The sequence below is a fragment of the Leucopleurus acutus genome (genome assembly GCF_964270905.1).
Source record: "Leucopleurus acutus genome assembly, chromosome: 2".
NCBI classification, from domain to species: Eukaryota; Metazoa; Chordata; class Mammalia; order Artiodactyla; family Delphinidae; genus Leucopleurus; species Leucopleurus acutus.
The window spans coordinates 171,291,148-171,310,302 of record NC_139143.1 but is presented as its reverse complement, the minus strand read 5'-3'; the positions used below and the strand labels follow the sequence as shown (position 1 = coordinate 171,310,302).

Genomic DNA, 19,155 nt, shown 5'->3' with positions numbered 1-19,155 from the left:
AGTAGATATTAATCCATTTATATATAGGAACCGGTAATTCAGAAATATAACCTGATCATGAGGTCAACCATCACCAAACCATATCTTGATGCCAACCTTACACATATTTATTTTCCAAATAAATTAGGAGATCCCATTTAACTTACCACAAGGACCCTCCTGAAAAGCCTTACCTATAGCTTCGTGCTAGGAAACTGGGGGGGCGCCAGCGGCAGAGTATACTGCCCCAGGACGTTAAGTACCAGTCCTGCGCTCAGCCTGAATTCTCACTCAGCAAGAGTAATACACTTGCAATTATACAACTGATCGTTTTGTTCCTTTCTGAGATCAACCTTCTCTTCAGAAATTGAGACTATAATTCATTCTGAGTCTTACAGAGTATTTAAATAGGGAATAACCAACAATCTGAGGGACATCAAGAAAACTGACACAAACATACATCCAGGAATCTTTTATTGGTCACTTGTATGCCAGGTACCAGCATCAGAAAGAAAAAAAGGTGTTTCCACCTCAAAGAACCCCTTGTCTCTTCATTTGCCTCTTCCTGTAGTGTTTCTCTCCTGAAAAAGAAGTGTACACCAGTGTGTTAATAATGCCCTAATTAATCAATGCCACCCAGGTTTTCCTAAGGGCTGGTCTCAGTCCCATATCCGCATTTATCATCCATAGATGTCCACTCAGATTAGGTTTCATCCTGGACCAGTCACAGCCTGAAAAAATACCTTGAGCTAGAATAGAACCACTCTCCCAGGAGAGGGGTGGGTAAGACTCCAAGGTTACCAAAACCAGGGAGCATGAGCTCAAGCCATTCACAGTAGTCAGCCCTTGCTGTAAAGACACAGGGCTGTCCCTTCTGCCACATTCTACTCTGCAGGTGTGTTCTTGGCATTTAGCATAGGCAAATCCAGCAGACCAAGTCACACTGTAAACATTTATTTTTTGTCCTACGGTTATGAAGAGCCAACAAATACAGCACACAAGGCCAGATGTAAATGATATATTAAAAAGAAGACTTTTACACACAGACCTGAGTAGCCTTATTATCTACTGGCTACACTGCTTAGGGTGATAACAGTGAAATACTAATGGGAGCTGCAAGGAAGTTGTGCGAAAGCTTCTGGCAGACATTCAACTCACCCAACTCTGTAGATCCACAATCACAGAAGAAGACAGCTTTACTGGTAACAGATCTTAGGAGGGAAAAAAAAGAACACTCGATCAGGAGTCAAGAAAGCTATGGATAAACCCCTCCCAAATACAGAAATATTAGTCAGCAATCACTATACCAGCGGCCCAGTTTCACATACAGCCTCCCTTTAAGCCTCAGATTATCCCATTTTACAGGGGAGGAGGCAAAAAGTTCCAAGAGAATTCAACCTTGTTTGAAACTAGCCCACATGCTATATAAACAGACACCATGAGCATAGCTTCAGTACTACTATTCCTCCTCTTACGACCACCAAGACCAAGGTTCAGATCTGATGGGAAAGGGAACCGGAGGGTCAGGCTGTCTTCAACATCCAACTTTACCTTATTCTAAAGCATGGCTCCAGTAACAAGCTGGTCTTTTCAGATACTTCAGTATCAGGCACTGCCAGTAAAACCCGGGGGCAACCTGCAGAAAAAAATGTGGAAGCTCTAAACCAAAAAGTTGATCCATACACAGAAGCTGATTTTTTTGATGGAAACACATGGACTCAGGTGGAAGGCTTCCAGCCCAGGTCCTGAGGTACTATAGGAAAGGCGAGTGGCAGCTGCAAGTATTATGCTGACCCGTGCTGTCAAAGTCTCTCCAAGTTGCTCTTGCATGCAGTTGGAGAGCCCATGGCCACAACAAGCCATAGCCCTTGGGAACATGCTGTACTGACCCACTAGGTAGCTCCCAAATTACATCCCTACAGAAAACCTACCAGGTCCTGAGGCTGCTGTGTTCCATCACTGTCATGACCCCAGTCTTCACTCACCAGAAAGGTCAACTTCAGTCATCCTGGAATCTTCAATCTGGCACAGCTAAAAGGAGAACACAGTTGTCCTGAATGATCTTAATCGTTCCCTTCATTTGGTCTTGTTTTTTGACTAGCCTTTGGTCCTAAGTACTGATGCCATAAGCTTTTCAGGGCAATGACCCAAAGCACGACCAAGATCTGCAGCACCTGCCACGGGATTTTCCCAGTACATATCTAACCCACCCCCATCTACCCCTCCATGCTGGTTCTTGGCCTCTGCAAGCTACTTCTCAAAAGCCTTATTCTGTTAACTGTATGCATGACCCCATCAGTGGAACATTTCTGCTGGCCTCTGGAAACGTGTCAACTCTAATAAAGGTCTCTGGCTATACCTGAGAAATGGCAGGTACAATGGGAGCTGTCTTTTCCTGAAATGTTGCAGATCAGTTACAGCAAACAGAACAGCGACCGTCAAGGAAAACTGTCACTCTGGGCTCCTTTTTGACCACAGCAGCTATGTGGAAGCAGCTGCAGCTTCGACAAGGGCCACAGGGTAATCCAGGTCACAGGGCAGGCCCAACACTGTGTAGCCCTCGGACTCACCTAAATCCTGTGCATCAGGACTTATCACCAATTCATCTACTGGGACACTCTGGAGGCTAAAAAAAGAGAACAAACATCATATAGGTCCCAATCACCACTTTGTTTTACTATATGCCAGTGTTGTGTCTCGTTTATCATCCCCAGTTTTTATAAGACTTAGACTAAGTTACTTATGGAAAGTTGTCTATCAATGGAAAAAGTGACAAACCTAGGATTCAAAATAGTATCTGAATGACTAAAGCCCGTCCTCCGGAAAACCTTGTCCTTATACCCACCAAGGTGACTTCCTTAACATGTGCTGTGCAGCCAGATAATTTAGATGAAGGCACGGAAGGCACCTGCCCAAGATCACCGAGCAGCTAGCTGTCACAGGCCTATTCAAGGTCTGGCTGACTCCATCACGTGGTCTCCCCCCAAATTAAGCCACTTCAGTCCCAGAACTGCCGTGCTCCCGGCGGCCTGCCCGCGTTACTCACCCGTCACACCGGAGCACAAGGCCCTGCGGACCGAGGGGGGAGCAGGGCGCGGCCCTCACAGGTTCCGGCTCCTTTCACTGCGCATGCGGCCAATGTGGCCTTCCGGACCTTGATCCGACCAGGTCGGCAGGCCAGGGTCCTCCGTGCTGCGCTCAACATCCCGCAACCTCGGGAAGCAGCTCCGGCGAGTGTGGCGGCGGTGGCGCCGACGCTAAGGCCGGGTACGGCGGAGGATGGGCGTAAACCTTAGCAGACAACGCGAAGGGCCAAGAGAACAAGGACGCAGTAACCGGAAAAAAGGGTAGCTACTCGCCGAGAAGGGGTTTATATAGGTCCCGCCCTTCGCGGCCGCGCCTGACAGTTGGAGCTGCGCGCCGCGCAGACTGCTGGGAATTGTAGTTCTTTCGCCACCAGCGCGGGCCGCGTGTCTGGCTCCCAGCCCCAAGCGCGTGCGGGGCGAGACCCTTTTCACCCAGATGGAGAAACCTTGTGGTTTCTTCCGGACCGGAAGAGGTTCCTCCTCCTTCCTTCAGCATTCAATGAATGGCCAATACCGGGCACTGGGCTCACAGATACCGCTGTGCCATCTGGAGTTCAGTCCGGGGAAGACTTTCAACATCGAGAAGTTAACCGTTAACCCTGTGAGCTGAGAAAGGGCTGCGTTCAGACCGCCGTGGGCACGTGGAGGAGCAACGACTGATTTCGGGGAGGAGCTCTGTGAGGTCTTCTCGGAGAGGGATCTTGGGGAGGGCTTCCTTCCCAAAAGTAAGAGGCGACTGATTACTCATGAGATGAATGCATTATTTATTCAAGCCTCATCTCTTCCGCTGATAGATAAATTTTATTGAGTGCTTGCTAAGTACACTGTGCTCCATTATCTCAGCTAGTTTTCATTAACCCTGCGTGTGGGTATTATAATTATGCCTTTTTCACACATAAGGAAACTGAGGAATGGATCACACAGCTAGCAAGTGAGGTAAGGACTGGAATGCGGAAGTCCACCTCAAACAGCACACTCATAATCACTGTGCCATGTGCACGTTTTGTCCATAGAATGAATAAGCGTCAATATAAAAACGTAGTAATTGTCAAGAATTAAGCACCTATTCTGTGCTTAATCTATTCATCAGTTTTCATCCTTACATACACTTTAAAACGTTTTTATATTTACTTACACTTTAAGAAGTGTTACTATTATTCCCATTTTGTGGAGAAGGCGACAGACTGTATGAGGGTTAAGCAACTTTCTGATGACTTCCAAATGTGTTTCCGCTTTTCTTCTGAGCTCCAGACTTGATATCCTGCTGCTTCCGTGACATCTACACTTGGATGGCTATTTATTAATAGGCTTCTCAGAACACAGTCTTTCCTCCTCTAGACCTGCTTTTCCCCATCTCAGTAAGTCCTTAGGGTGACCCAGGACCCCTCTTCTTCTAATATCCCACTTCCAATGCATCAGCAAATCCTGTGTTCACCTTTAAGATGCGTCAAGAATCTGACTATTTCTGGACTTCCCTGGTGGTCCAGTGGTTAAAAATCTGCCTGCCAATGCAGGGGACACCGGTTTGGGAGGGTCTCACATGCCGTGGAGCAACTAAGCCCATGAGTCACAACTACTGAGCCCGCGTGCCACAACTACTGAAGCCCGCGTGCCACAACTACTGAAGCCCGCGCGTCTAGAGCCCGAGCTCCGAAACAAGTGAAGCCACTGAAATGAGAAGTCCGCGCACTGCAATGAAGAGTAGCCCTCGCTCACTGCAACTAGAGAAAGCTTGCGCACAGCAACGAAGACCCAACCCAGCCATAAATAAATGGGAAAAAAATGAAACTGTAAGTCTCTAAAATAATGAGACTAAGGCTCATTTAGCTCTTATATTTAGATCTATGATACATTTTGAGTTAATTTTTGTGTATCATGTGAGGTAGGAATCAAGGTTTGGTTTTTTATTTATTGCTTATTGCCTATCCAATTGTTCCACCTTCAATTTTGTAAAAGATCATCTTTTTCCATCTAATTGCTTTGGCATCTTTGTTAAAAATCAGTTGACCGTGGGCTTCCCTGGTGGTGCAGTGGTTGAGGGTCCGCCTGCCGATGCGGGGGACGTGGGTTCATGCCCCGGTCCGGGAAGATCCCACATTTGGAATAAAGTTGAAGTCCCCATGATTGGCCTCTGAAGCCACAGGTGACTGCTCTCATTGCTCACCACTTGCTCCCCCTTCATTCAGCTTCCTCTCTCTGGCCCCTGTGCTCTTGGCGCATCCCTTGCCTGCTCCAACCTCAGGGCCTTCACTCTTGCTGTTCTTCCTGCCTGGAACTGTCCTCGCTGTATATCACAGACAACCACGCTGCTCGCTCCCTCTCTTCCCCTGTTTTTCTGTTCAAATGTCACCTCCTCGGACCACCCTATTTTTTTTTTTTTTTTTTTGATGTGGACCATTTTTAAAGTCTTGATTGAACTGGTTACAATATTGCTTCTGTTTTATGATTTGGGGTTAGTTTTCGCTGCAAGGACTGTGGGATCTTATCTCCCCAACCAGGGATCAAACCTGCGCCCCCTACATTGGAAGGCAAAATCTTAACCACTGGACCACCAGGGAAATCCCTGGACCACCCTATTTCGATATAGCACCCTGCCACCCTTCAAGCTATGGCTTGTTACTTATAACACTTATTGCCCCCTGTCATCACATTTTATATGAGTTTATTTTCTGTCTTCCCCATTACAAGTGAGCTCTTCAAGAAAAGGAATTGTGTCTTTTTTCCCCACGGCTGTTTAAGTGCCAAGTATGTAAAAGATGGCCAGCATTTATTGAAATAATTACTAAGTGAATGAATTAATGAATGAATAAAACCTGGCCAAGGCCACATAGCTAGTAAGCATCATTTGGAACTAAAACTAAGATCTGTCTAATGCAAATGTGCACCTGCTACGATACACAGTAACCCCAGAACTATCCTGTGAGGTGGGTGCCATGATTTGCCTCACTTAGCAGAAGGGGAAGCAGGGTTGGAGAAGGGAAATGACTTGCCCCCTGCGTCACATAGGGAGTCCATGGCAAAGTCAGCTGACATCTGGATTCCAGCACCAGGTGCAGTCAGGGACAGGCACATGACCCCAACCCGCAGCAGGAACGTCTAGGAGAGGAAGTTCAAGGAGTCCGATGCTGACAGTGCGCTCTGCCCACACGCTGACTGCAAAGGCTTCTGGGACGTCTGGGTTCAAACTGCCTTTCAAGCTATTTCATGCCTCTGCCTTTGCCCAGCTGCCCCAGCATGGAGTGCGCTTCCTCCCTGACCTCCCCGGCTCCCACTTGTTCTTGGAGACCCAGCTTCAGCTTCACCTTCTCCAAGAGGTCTTCTCTGACCCCGTAGCTCCCTCAGTCCAGCTCTGTTGTGGTGTTTGAATGAATAAATGAGTGAATGAATGAACGAATAGCATTTATCCACTTTTATTCATTCATTCATTCAACCATAAATATTTACCAAGTTCTACTTTGTGCCAAGCACTGAGGATACAGCCACTGGTCCTTGTTCTCAAGAGGCCTGAGCCTAGAAGGGAGACAGTGGACAAAAGGGCCTGTGACCTCACTGGCCAGTGAAGTAGGGGTTAGTTACCCTTTGACGAGCAGAAGGGGAGTGTTCCTGGCAGAGGGCTGAGAAAAGGCAAGATGTTCAGCATGGCTGGAGCACCAGTGGTGGGTAAAGAAAGGCGGGGGTGGAATGGGCGGAGGAAGATCTGCACAGCCCTGACGCAAAAACTGTTTTTCCAGCTGAACAGAGCAAGGTGATAAGAACATCCCGATGGAAGAATTAGTGGGGCAGGTGGGAGTGGGGCAGACCTTCCTGGTTTGGGCAGAGCTGGCCGGGCGGGTTCCTTCCCCAACACACATACCCTAGCTGATGCCCCCCCCCCCCCCCCCGCTTCTGGAGGTGGAGGCAAGCAGAGACTTGGGACCCTTCAGGCTAGTGCAGGTGACCAAAAGCCAGGATTACTAGGAGACCTAACAAAATGTCTTCTCACAGATTCGCTTAGAGTTAGCCACAAGAAAACCTGGGCCTTCCCAGGTCCCCAAACTGTCCAGCCAGAAACAGACTTGCAGCTAGTCTGTCTTCGTGCTGAGTGATCTTGGGCTGGTTACTTAACTTCTCTGAGCATCAGTTTTCTCATCTGTAAAAAACACTGGGCAGGGGGGCTTCCCTGGTGGCGCAGTGGTTGAGAGTCCACCTGCCGATGCAGGGGACACGGGTTCGTGGCCTGGTCCGGGAAGATCCCACATGCCGCGGAGCGGCTGGGCCCGTTAGCCATGGCCGCTGAGCCTGCGCATCTGGAGCCTGTGCTCCGCAACGGGAGAGGCCACAACAGTGAGAGGCCACAACAGTGAGAGGCCCGCATACCGCAAAAAACAAACAAACAAAAAAAACCCACTGGGCAGGGACTTCCCTGGTGGTCCAGTAGTTAAGAATCCACCTTCCAATGCAGGGGACATGGGTTCAATCCCTGGTTGGGGAATTAAGATCCCACGTGCCGCGGACAACTAAGCCTGCACACTCTAGAGCCGGCACACTGCAACTAGAGAGAAGCCCGCGTGCCACAACGAAGACCCAATGCAGCCAAATAAATAAATATTAAACAATAACAACAGCAACACTGGGCAGACTAACACCTACTCACAAGGTTGTGTAAGGAGGAAATGTGATGATATGATGGTTTGCATTAGTGAGAACTGCTTCCCACTGCCAATTTGCCACAACAAGTTAAACTGGTAACATCCGCCCACAGTGGGATAGTGGGATTAAACCAACAGGCAAGCTGTTTGGGACCGACCGGAGCTCCAGCCTTTATGTCCTGGGTGTCAAGAAGGCCAGACTGGAAAGAGTGGAGTACATCTTGAATGCAGATGTACCTGCTTTACCCTTGCCCCTAATCCAAGTGGGACCTGACCACTTAGCCCTGGTCCTTTGGGAACTTGCTTTGCGGTCCCCTTTTGTGACATCAAGGGGTAATGAAGAGTGAGACAAATCTGGATGTGAGGCCCAGCCCTACTGTGACCCGAGACGAGCCACACATCTCAGCTTCAGTCTCCTCAGCTCTAAAATGGGCACACTCTGGCCTTCTCAAAGGGTTGCTGTCCCAGAGCATAAGGAACTGACCATCTCACCTCATTAATGTTAGCTGTCCAGTTCACAAGCAAACTGCACTCCCTCTGGAATTGCAGTGGTCTGCTGCCTGTGTGCAAGTCCCTCTCTGGGCCCTGGGGCCCCGTGCAGGCAGGAGGGGAGGAAGCAGTGGGTGCTGTTGAACATTGACCCTGAACACTGAACGGGAGGCCCCAGGCCAGGGCCAGTGGGGCTCCAGGAAAGGGGCACCTTGGGGGGAAAGAGCACCTATAAACCAACTTTCTTCAGGGGTGTCTCCAGGTCCAGCAGCAGCAGGGGCCCGGCTGGGGACTAATAGAGAGTGGGGCTGCAGAGAGAAGCCACCCCAACGGATGAATACAGTGGACACTCTGGTGCTGCTGGTCCCAGGCCAGTGCACGTTTGGTTATCGGTCCTCCCTAGTCCTTCTCCCCACATTATCTAGGTTAATCTCTTCATCCTTGAAGTAAGGGCTATCATCTCCATTTTACAGAGGAGGAAACTGAGGCTCGGAGCAAGGAAGTGACTTGTCCAGGTGTTTCCACCGGGCCCGGTGGTTTCCTCGGGGTCCGGGCCCACCCCCGGTGCTGAAGACGCCCCAGGTTCTCCAGTCCCGGGTCTGGGTGGCTCAGCGGCCGCCCTGAGGCGGGGGCGGGGCCCTGCGACTGGGCGGGGGCGGGGCCGCATAGTTGGTGGCTGGGCCCCGGGAGGCCAGACGTCCGACATGGAGGCGGGGGGCTGCCGCTACCAGTTTCGGATCGCGCTGCTGGGGGACGCGGCCGTGGGCAAGACGTCGCTGCTGCGGCGCTACGTGGCGGGCGCGCCTGGGATCCCGGAACCCGAGCCGGAGCTCGAGTCGGTGCCCACGGTGGGCGTCGAGTTCTACAGCCGCACTCTGCAGCTGCGGACCGGGCCGCGCGTGAAGCTGCAGCTCTGGGACACGGCGGGCCAAGAGCGCTTCAGGTGCGCGGTGGGTGGGAGGTGGGGCGGGGAGGGACGAGAAGGGGCTGGCGTGAGGGGCCTCTGGCTGGGGCGGTGTCGGTCCTGGTCCACCTGGGCATGGGGATCCCTCAGAGGGGTCAGCCTCAGTGGCCCAAGTAGAGATCTGGGGGTCTCTGCCCTGGGCCTGGGTCCTTCACTCTTGAGTCCTTCATCCTACACATAACAGCAGGTTGGGACTTCCCTGGCGGTCCAGTAGTTAAGAAACCGCCTTCCAACGCAGAGGGCACGGGTTCGATCCCTGGTGGGGGAACTAAGATCCCGCATGACTCCTGGCGCGGCCAAACAAACCAAAAACACAAAAAACAAACAAAAATAAAGACCTGGCGCCCTCCCCAGAGGGATGTTCAATATTGAAACTTGGAGGCATGAATGACCTGGGTGCTGAGAGAGCCCATAGGAGGTCAGAGAGGGAGGTGTAAAGGAGATGTGAGAGGAAGAGAGATTCGTGTTGGCCATGAAGGATGTGTAGGAGTTTGCCAGGCAGAGAGTGGGGGAAAAAAAGACCTGACATCAGGAAAACATGAGGCTTCCTCTAGGAATGGAGGAATGGTCAGGAGTGTATGGGAATCAAACTGCTGACTAACTGGGGAGCACACAGTCACTTGGGAGAGACAGATACGGGGAAAGAGAAGCACAGGGCAGTGTGAAATGAGCTTTGGGGGTGTGAGGCAGTCAGTGTACAGAGGGCGTGGTCTTGCATCGGGTGTCTTGAAGGCATAAGCCTCTCCCAACTTACTCCCTCCCACCGTCAGGTGCATCACCAGGTCCTTTTACCGGAATGTGGTGGGTGTCCTGCTGGTCTTTGATGTGACAAACAGGAAGTCCTTTGAACACATCCAAGACTGGCACCAGGAGGTCATGGCCACTCAGGGCCCCGACAAGGCGATCTTCCTGCTGGTTGGCCACAAGAGTGACCTGCAGAGCACCCGTTGTGTCTCGGCCCAGGAGGCAGAGGAGCTGGCTGCTTCCCTGGGCATGGCCTTCATGGAGACCTCCGCCAAAAATAACTGCAACGTGGACCTGGCCTTCAACACCCTCACTGATGCCATCCAGCAGGCCCTGCAGCAGGGGGACATCAAACTGGAGGAGGACTGGGGGGGTGTCCGGCTCATCCAGAACACCCAAATCCCCAGGCCCCCCAGCAGCACACAGCACCCGGGCCCATGCAAGTGTTGACTCTGGGAGGGAAAGAGTTAAAGCAGTGTGGACCTCATAAGTGCTGGTGAGATGGGGAGTGTTAGTATCTCTCTGGAGGGCATATGGCAGAATCTATCCTGAGGGTTAATATAAACAGTATCCTGGTACAGTCTTGTCTCCTGGATTTGGGGGTCTCAAGAGCTCAGCCCCTTTCTACTAGAAAGATCTAAGAGGTCAGGTGCGCAGCTTCCTGTCCTTGAGCCTGTTTCCTCCATGGTCAGAGAAACTCATAGAAGATCCTGCCTCACAGGGGGTTGTGGGCACGAATGAGATGATGAATGGGCTACGCTCAGCCAGAGCCTCCCACACAATGAGACTCGAACGGCAAGAACTGTCATCACCGCTCTTTCCTCCCTTGGCCGGGATGTGGCCATTTCTGGCAGCGTCCCTGGGCTCAGATGCTGAACCACTCAGCGTTTGGACGCTGCTGCACAGGCCAGGACAGGTGCAGGGAATTTCAGGCTGAGCCAGCCTTGGAGCCTCCTTAGGTCCTCAGGTTTGGATGAGAAAGTGTGCCCTCAAACCCAGGTTGCTGCCCAGTGCCCCTACTCCAAAGCCAGGGACTGGATCTGGATCTGAGAGGCAGGGATGAATATGAACAGCTCATCTGTTGGGCACACGGTGGACACTGTGATTAGCCACCAAGATCTCCCCTCCTCCCCACTGCACCTCCCAGCTGCTGGGAGTGCTGCCTGGTGGTGGAGCTCAGTTTAATCTCTCTGGGAACTGCCCACCCATCCGGGGCAGCCCACAATCCAGCGTCAATCTGTTCGGTCTATTGTGGGGCGGGGGCACTATTCAAAGGCCTGGCCCTCTTGTCTCAACTCTAGACAACTCTGAAGGAAAAACCCAGCTTCATCACTCTCCATGGGGTCACTTGAGGCCACTGTTACGACAACATCACAGCTAAATTCTCATGCTCAATCCTTTCTTCCCTTCCTCCCCGCAAGCAAGTATTGACCTCAAGAATCCCCTTGTAAAAGTCTGCACACTGAGTTCCCGCTCAGAATCTGCCTCCTGGGGGACTTAAGCTGCAGCAGAAACTGCTAGGCACAAGATGTCCAGCAGCAATGCAAGAAGGCTTTATGGAAGGAAGGATCTCAGCAGGTGTAGAGGGGGTATCTTGGCGGTGTCGTGCCAGCAGGCATGGGCAGGGCATGGGCAGTTGCCACAGCAAAAAGAGCACAACCGGGCTTTCCTGGTGGCGCAGTGGTTGAGAGTCCGCCTGCCGATGCAGGGGACACGGGTTCGTGACCTGGTCCGGGAAGATCCCACATGCCGCGGAGCGGCTGGGCCCGTGAGCCATGGCCGCTGAGCATGCGCGTCTGGAGCCTGTGCTCCGCAACGGGAGAGGCCACAACAGTGAGAGGCCCGCGTACCGCAAAAAAAAAAAAAAAAAAAAGCTTTAAAATGAGCATCGGGAATTCCCTGGCGGTCCAGTGGTTAGGACTCTGGGCTTTCACTGCCGCGGGCCCCAGTTCAATCCCTGGTCGGGAAACTAAGATTCCGCAAGCTGCGTGTGTGGCCAAAAAATAAATAAATAAAATAAAATGAGCATCTACTCTGATCTGGGCTCTGGGAATACAGCAGTGAACATGGCAGAAAAGCAGTCCTAGGGTCTAGTGGAAGAGAAAAAACCTGTAAGTGGAACTAATGATTTCCAGTTGTAAGTGCTAGGAAGACCACAGATCTGGAAGATGGGCCTGAGGGTGATGGGGGCCTCCTTTAGAGCAGGTGGTCAAGGAAGGCCTCTCTCAAGAGATGGCCTTTGATCTGAGACCTGGAGGAGGAGGAGGAAGAGCTGGGCTAAGAGTAGAGATCTAGGCAGAAGGAACAGTATCCAGCATTGATTGGGCACTTCTTATAGTATTATTATTCCATTTTACTGATGTTGAGACTGAGGCCTAGAGAAGTTAAATGAAACCAGTAAGTGAGGGAGGAGCCCTGAGGCAAGGGAGAGCTGGGCTCTTTCTAGGAATTGACTGGAGATCTGAGTGCTAGAATGAAGTGAAGAAGCAGGGACTGACCCTCAACTTGGTCTGTGTTTTCTCATCTCCCAGAGCTTCCCCGGACAGGAGTACAGGTCTACTAAACTGAAGCTTGTTTGGGAGATGAGCAGCTGGTCCTGAGGATGGTGGTGGGGATTTGGCTGTCAGGTGCTCAAAAAAAAAAAAAAAAAAAAAAAATCCCCAAGTCCCTGGAGAAAGAAAGAAAAAACTGAGCTTCTCCCCTCTCAGAATCCTGGCCGACTGTGGAAGAACCAGCCTGAAGGCCCTGCCCACCCAGGGCAAGGTCCACCAACAAGGACGAGATGTTGCCCGTTGTTTCCAACTGCGTCCCTTGAGGAATGTTCAGCAGACTGTAGTCACACATCTCTCTCAGCCTCAGTTTCCCATCTATAAAATGGGGATAATAGTAGTTTATGTCTCACAGGGTTGTTGTGAAGATTAATGTATTATGTGAATTCCTACAATATGTATGGGCTCACACGCTGTGACCTATTTCTATTGCTTATTATATTATTATTATTACTATTATTTCTATGACTTATTATTAACCGTGAAGCAACCTTGGAAGGTCAGGCTGATCTTGTACATTTCAAAGACAGGAACCTAAAGTCCAGGAGGGGAAACTGACGTGGCTCAGTCAGTAAACCCCAGGCCAGCTCAGTGTTCCAACAGCCTTGTCCACCACCTCAGGCCAGGCCCAGAAGGTCCTACCTTATGCTTTAAGGCTGTGATCCCACACTCACAAGCACCATCAGTGTGCAAAACCTCTGGAGACTGTAAATGGCTTTAATGAGTGATTCTGACCCAGCAGTAGGAAGCAGCCCTGCCCAGCCCACTAACTAGAGGAAAGGCACAGAATAGGACTGGAGAATGGGGAAGTGGCCGAGAGGGGCATGCCCTCCTGAGGGCTGCCCACTGTTCAGAAGTAGGCGCCCTCTCTCCTGGGAACAGGCCCCGCACCCCGTTTGCCATCACTGTCGTGGTTCAGGCTCCGCAGTCTTTAGTGTAGATTATGCCACCCCTCTTGAGGGTCTCAGGCCAGTAGGGTGTGATTTAGCATCCACATTGCCCCAGGGGATCTTTTTAAAATACAGATTTGACCTGCCTGCCGCCCTCTTAGAATCCTTCCCTGGCTCCCCATGCCTACAGGGTAAAATCCGAACCCTTTCCCCCCAGTCCAGTCTGATCTGGTCCTACAGCATCTCCACCCACTTTGCCCAGGTTCCCAACCACCTGCAGCCCTGGGCTTTGCACATGCGGTTTCCTTTGCAGGGAAGGCCCCAACACTTTCCCCTCTCCCTGTATTATCTGATCTGCCTGCACCACTCAGAAAAAGATCACCTCCTAACCATCGCATTATCCCAGCTGCCAAAAACAGGGCAAGCTTTGTGGTCAAAACTGGTTTTGAATCTCAGCTCTACTATGTACAGCTGTGGGACCCTGGGGAACCCACTTCATCTCTGTAAGCCTCAGTGGACTCATCTGTAAGTTGGGGATAATAATACCTAACTCAAAGGTTTTAGAAAGGATTAGATGACAAATCAAAGGCAGTACTTGTCACACACAGGAATTCACAAGATGGAAGTCCCCTTCTTCCCCTGAGGGTTTTACTATTAATCACTTTTAGGGAACAGAGGCTACCAAAGTACACACTTTGAGGAAATAACAAGGATTCCAGACTCTAACAAAGCTCTTAAAAGATCCTGACCCCCTTCCAGAGATACGGGCTGGGCTCTGCTTTCTTACCAAGAGTGGCGTTAAGAATCGTCCCTTCAGGTCTATCCCCAGGTTATTCTGAGCAAGCAAAGCTAGCTCTCCAAGGCAGCACCCTGGCCAAATCCTCCAGCCATAGCAGCATGGACAAGGTCAGGCTACCTGGCCTCCAAGGCTTTCCATGAGCTGCTTCCTCAGCCTGAAAACCTTGCAACCCAGGCTTGAATCCATCCCCTTTGCCCTTTAGAAGGAACAGAGCCAAAAGTCTGCCACCCATGGGGCCCTTTCTGACAACAATGCCTGCTCTGGGAGCCACTGAAACCTAGTGGATGAAGAGGGAAGACCCATCCCACCCACACTACACAGGCTGGAACGGAAGCAATTTAGGTGGGAACCCAGATCTATCCTCTGCCTCTGAGTCTCAGTCTCTTCATGGTAAAATAAGAATGAGTCCTACCTCACAGGTTTGTTAGAGGATTAAATATGACAACGTGTGTTAAGTGCCTAATAAATGTTAAGTTCCTTCTGCCAACAAGCCCCCTCTGTGTCTTTCATGTGTCCTTCCCGTGCCTGGAATGACCTTCCTCCATATCTGTCAAAACTCTGTTCACCCTTCAAGGCTTAGTCCAGCCTAACATATCAGTTCCTTCTCTGAGCCTTCAGGGCACTAACTTGAGTTGGCTCTCTTTGCAGATTTCAGGCACTGTTGTACCTTTTTGCCCCACTAGGGGGTAGCTCTTCAAGGCCAGGGCTGATTCCCTTGGGGAGGATGCCTTTGGCAGGGGAACACAGGGCTTTTTAATACCATTAGGGAAAATTTAAAACATAACCAAGAGTAAAGAAACTAACGCAGATGTAGAGAACGGATGTGTGGACACAGGGTTGGGGGGGGAGGGCGGGGTAGGAAGGGGAGGGTGGGATGAACTGGGAGATTAGGCTTGACCTAAATACGCTACCACGTGTAAAATAGCTAGCTAGTGGGAACCTGCTGTATAGCACAGGGAACTCAGCTTGGTGCTCTGTGATGACCTAAATGGGTGGGATGTGCAGGGGAGGGAGGTCCAAGAGGAAGGAGATATATGTATACATATAGCTGATTCACTTCACTGTACAGCAGAAACTAACATGACATTGTAAAGCAATTATACTCCAATAAAAAAAAACTAGTATAAAGTAGTTTGAAGAACTTCTGTACTCATAACTCAGCTTCAACAAATACCAGCAGGAATGGCCAGTCTTGTTTTACTCTCCCTTCTCTTTATTAATGTTATTCTTAGGATCCTGGCCCTGGAGGGGGAACTAGTGCTCGGTCTGTGGTTGACAGGTGTGGGAGGATTTCTCCAGGGCCCCTGGCTGGGACATGTCCCATGGAAGTCCCAGTGCTGGGAGAGGCAAGCCTCACACTGCACAGCCCTCCCTCCTGTAGGTACAGACCTAGGGCTGGGACTCAGGCCAGCAGAGAGAAGGAAGGACATCCTTGCATATGGGGGCTATGGTCTGCCGCCCACGGTCTTTCAAGCTACACCTGGGGACTTCTCAGGATCGGTATAGGACCAGGGCCTCTATTTTGTGGAAGTCCTGCTTCTGTCCTGAAGGGACTCAGTTCTGCATGGTGGTTTCAAATGGCACTCTGTCCCAGAGGCTTCACTAAGCCTGGGTCTGGGCATATCCTGGGGAGCCTAGACCCAAAAGCCCCTGATTGACTTTGGGTTCTGGCTCTACGTCTCTCACTGCAAGTCTGAGCCAGCCCCAGACCACGTGGTTTATGCTTCGGTTCTGGGCTCGCTTCTCCTCCTGGCTGGTCTCCTGCACCACATGGATCCTCTCTGGCAGTACCATTTCCACATCCTCCTCCTAGGAGGTCCAAATGTGGACAAACCATCCTTGTTGAGACACTACGTGGAGGGCATCTTTGTCGAGGGCGTCGCCCAGGCAGTGGCGGTGGACTTCTCAGTGCCCTTCATGGAGGCAGAGCCTGGGGGTCCAGCTGGCCAGGAAAGGTCACCACCCACGCCTGAGGGGGAGAGCCCACCCATCAGGAAGAGAAGGGGCGTTGGTGGCCATGACAAAGATGAACTCTGGACCAAGAGCACAGGTCTGAGTCCTGGCCTACCCTGTGACCACGGGCAGGCCACATGATCTCTCCAGACCTCGATATCCTTACCTGTAAAATAAGAGGCTACACTGGTGACTCTGAGGGCCTTTCCTAACTAGAGGGAACTGTGAGAGCTTAGTCCAGCTCTGTCCTCCTCCTCTCTGCTTCACCTCATGCAAGAGGGGCCCTCTCCAGGATGGCTTCCTCATCCCAGATGGCTTCTTCTGTGTCCTCAAAACTCACCCCCGTTTTTGTGACCACCTCCTACACCTGCCTTTTGGTTCATTCTTTCTCAGGAAAACCTCAAGCCTTATTCCTTTACCTTCAGTCCAAATTAACTGCAGCCAACTTCTTGGCTGGTCCCCCTCCTGCCTGCTTCCAATTCCCCTGGCAGCCAGAGCAAGGTTTTTAACATGTAGATATAATCACGTCAATCCTCCGTCTAAAACTTTACTGGCTCCCCATTACCTGTGCAGTGGTTTTCAAACGTTTTGTTTATATGCCTGCTTTTAGCATCAGAATCTTCTTGTCAGATGGGATCTTTCTCACAGCCCTGAAATCCTCCACAAGTAAAAGAGAGATTGCTCGGGCTGAAGAGAGGTGGGAAGCCCAGAGCCCGCCTGCTGGGCCTCCCACACTATGTACCACCTCCCCCCGCCCCCCGCAAGACACACACATGGCGGCCTCCAAAGCATGAGCACTGGACCCCATCACTAGGCCTGAGGGCTGTCCACCCCCAAGCTTACTCTGCTCATCTCCGGCCATTCTCTCCTCATGTGGCACCTTGTGCTTTAGCCACAGTGATGCAGTGACTTCTCTACACCTCCGGACCTTTGCATGCGCTGTCACTCCCACCTCTGTCCCCACAGGACCTGGTGAGATAGTTTAGAGCACAGTTAAGAGTGCAGGTTCTGGAGTCAGAGGGACTTGGTTGAAATCTCAGCACCAACACTACTACCTGTGTGATCTTTTTAAAAAATTAATTAATTTATTTATTTTTGGCTGTGTTGGGTCTTCGTTGCTGCGTGTGGGCTTTCTCTAGTTGTGGCAAGTGGGGCCTACTCTTTGTTGCGGTGTGCGGGCTTCTCATTGCAGTGGCCTCTCTTGTTGCAGAGCACGGGCTCTAGGTGTGCAGGCTTCAATAGTTGTGGCACGTGGGTTCAGTAGTTGTGGCGCACGGGCTTAGTTGCTTCGCGGCATGTGGGATCTTCCCGGACCAGGGCTCGAACAGGGAAGAATCCGCCTGCCTGGTTGGCAGGCGGATTCTTAACCACTGCGCCACCAGGGATGTCCTACCTGTGTGATCTTGAGTAAATTACTTAAACTCTAAATTTTAGTTTCCTCATTGGAAAATGGGATTAAATGAGATATTGCAAACAAAGTGCTTGACAAACACTTGTTTCTTCAGGTCTGTTGGGAAAACAAGCTTATCCACAGAAGGTGCTTAGCATAAAACATGGCACTTAATACGGACTCTTACCAAGACCCTCCCAACACTGGAGCGCAGGAATTCACCAGCCCTGCCACCCCTTGGGCTCCTCAGCATGTATTAAGTCCTACGTGTGCTCAGACTATGCTGGGCTCCGGGAATCAGGTGGGCCTGGTTACTTAGCAAGATAGAGGGCATCGTGCCCAGGGCGAGGGGCTGAGCTGCCCCAGGCACCGAGTCAGAAGACTCCCCACAAATCACTGGGTGACACCCCGCTCTCCAGTACCCCCACCTCCAGTAACCACTAAACAGCTGTCGGATTTCCCCCTTCTCTCCATTTCGTCACAAATACCTCAGTCCAGGCAACAACCTTCTCAGGAACCTCTGCTTCCACAAATGCCCTCTCTTCCCCCTCCACTGTCTGGCCAGAGTGAGCTTTTCAAAACATCAACCTGAACGATCATGCTTCTGCTTAAAATCCTTCAATGGCTCCTGCTACTTTTGGGTAAAGGCCACTCTTTGCTGGGGCCTACGAAAGACACTGCAGGACCTGGCCCGTCTTGCCTCATCACACGGCATCGGGGCTGGCATACGTGCAGCTCTCTCTCCTTGAAAGTGATCCCCACGCCTTCCCCTGGGTTCCTCAAATTACAGCTCTACTGCTCAGACGCCCTCCCCAGCCCTGGGAGTCTCTTCTTTGCAGCCCTGGTCATGGAAGCAGTTTTCCTTTCACTCAGTGGCAGGTCGCTCCCTGTTTTCATTCATCATTGCAGGCCATGCCTGGTATGGGCAGGGGCAGAGCTTATAAATACTCGCTGAATGAACAAGCCTCTCAGTATACATACAGGACAAGACGACTAGCTGGATGAAGCCATTCACCTGTCACGCAGCTGATCAAGAACTGAGGTCTTTTGACTCTACCTCGCTCTTTGCATTAAACTGCCCTGATTCCCCTGTCCCCTTCTGTCCTCAGTGCAGGATTCAAAACTAATTCTGGATTCCTTCCTGGCTGCCAAGGCCAATGACTCGCTCCTACTGCAGGAACTTGGCAGAAGGCCTTTTGTGGCTTGGTAATCACCAACAGAACATCCTTTGAGAGCGTCCCCCAGCGGCATCGGGAGGTTCTGGGGAAAGCAAAACCCTCCAATGTCTTCTTTCTGGTGGTAGGCCACAAGAGTGACCTGGCGGTTGAGGGAGAGGTGATGCCGGGGGGGAGGGGAGAAGCTGGCTGCCTCTTGGGGCGCTCACTACGTTGAGACCTCAGCCGAAAGCAAGGGTGACATCAGCACAGCTTTCAAGCTGCTCACTCAAGAGATCTAAGAGCTGTGAAGAGAGGGGTCATGGAGCCAAACCCAGGGTGGGAGGGAGTGAAAAGCAGGGTCCCACCACAGACCAAGCCTCAGGAGGCAGAGGCCCGAAGCATGGCAAGGTGGATGTATCCATGCTGGTGGCCCCTGGGTGGAACAGCTACACTCCCTGAAGCCCACGGAACCCTCACAATCCACAAGGGCTCTGCCAGGAACATAACAGGATGATGCTAGCTGCTAC

The 19,155-nt window shown here is 51.3% G+C and overlaps 1 protein-coding gene and 1 long non-coding RNA gene across 2 annotated transcripts; one reads left to right on the top strand and one right to left on the bottom strand.

The window, feature by feature from the left end:
* Window positions 1-436: 436 nt before the first annotated feature.
* Window positions 437-2,604, bottom strand: LOC309957673. The gene is made up of 5 exons (XR_014325982.1): window positions 2,550-2,604; window positions 1,911-2,010; window positions 1,531-1,615; window positions 1,138-1,190; window positions 437-560 (listed from the first exon to the last, which is right to left on the bottom strand). It is a non-coding gene; the product is annotated as an uncharacterized lncRNA (long non-coding RNA).
* Window positions 2,605-8,886: 6,282 nt separating this feature from the next.
* Window positions 8,887-10,340, top strand: RAB42 (RAB42, member RAS oncogene family; the record flags this gene model as incomplete). The annotated part of the gene is made up of 2 exons (XM_082864969.1): window positions 8,887-9,125; window positions 9,917-10,340. The coding sequence occupies 2 exons, from the start codon at window positions 8,887-8,889 to the stop codon at window positions 10,338-10,340; spliced, it is 663 nt and encodes a 220-aa protein (XP_082721095.1).
* Window positions 10,341-19,155: the final 8,815 nt, after the last annotated feature.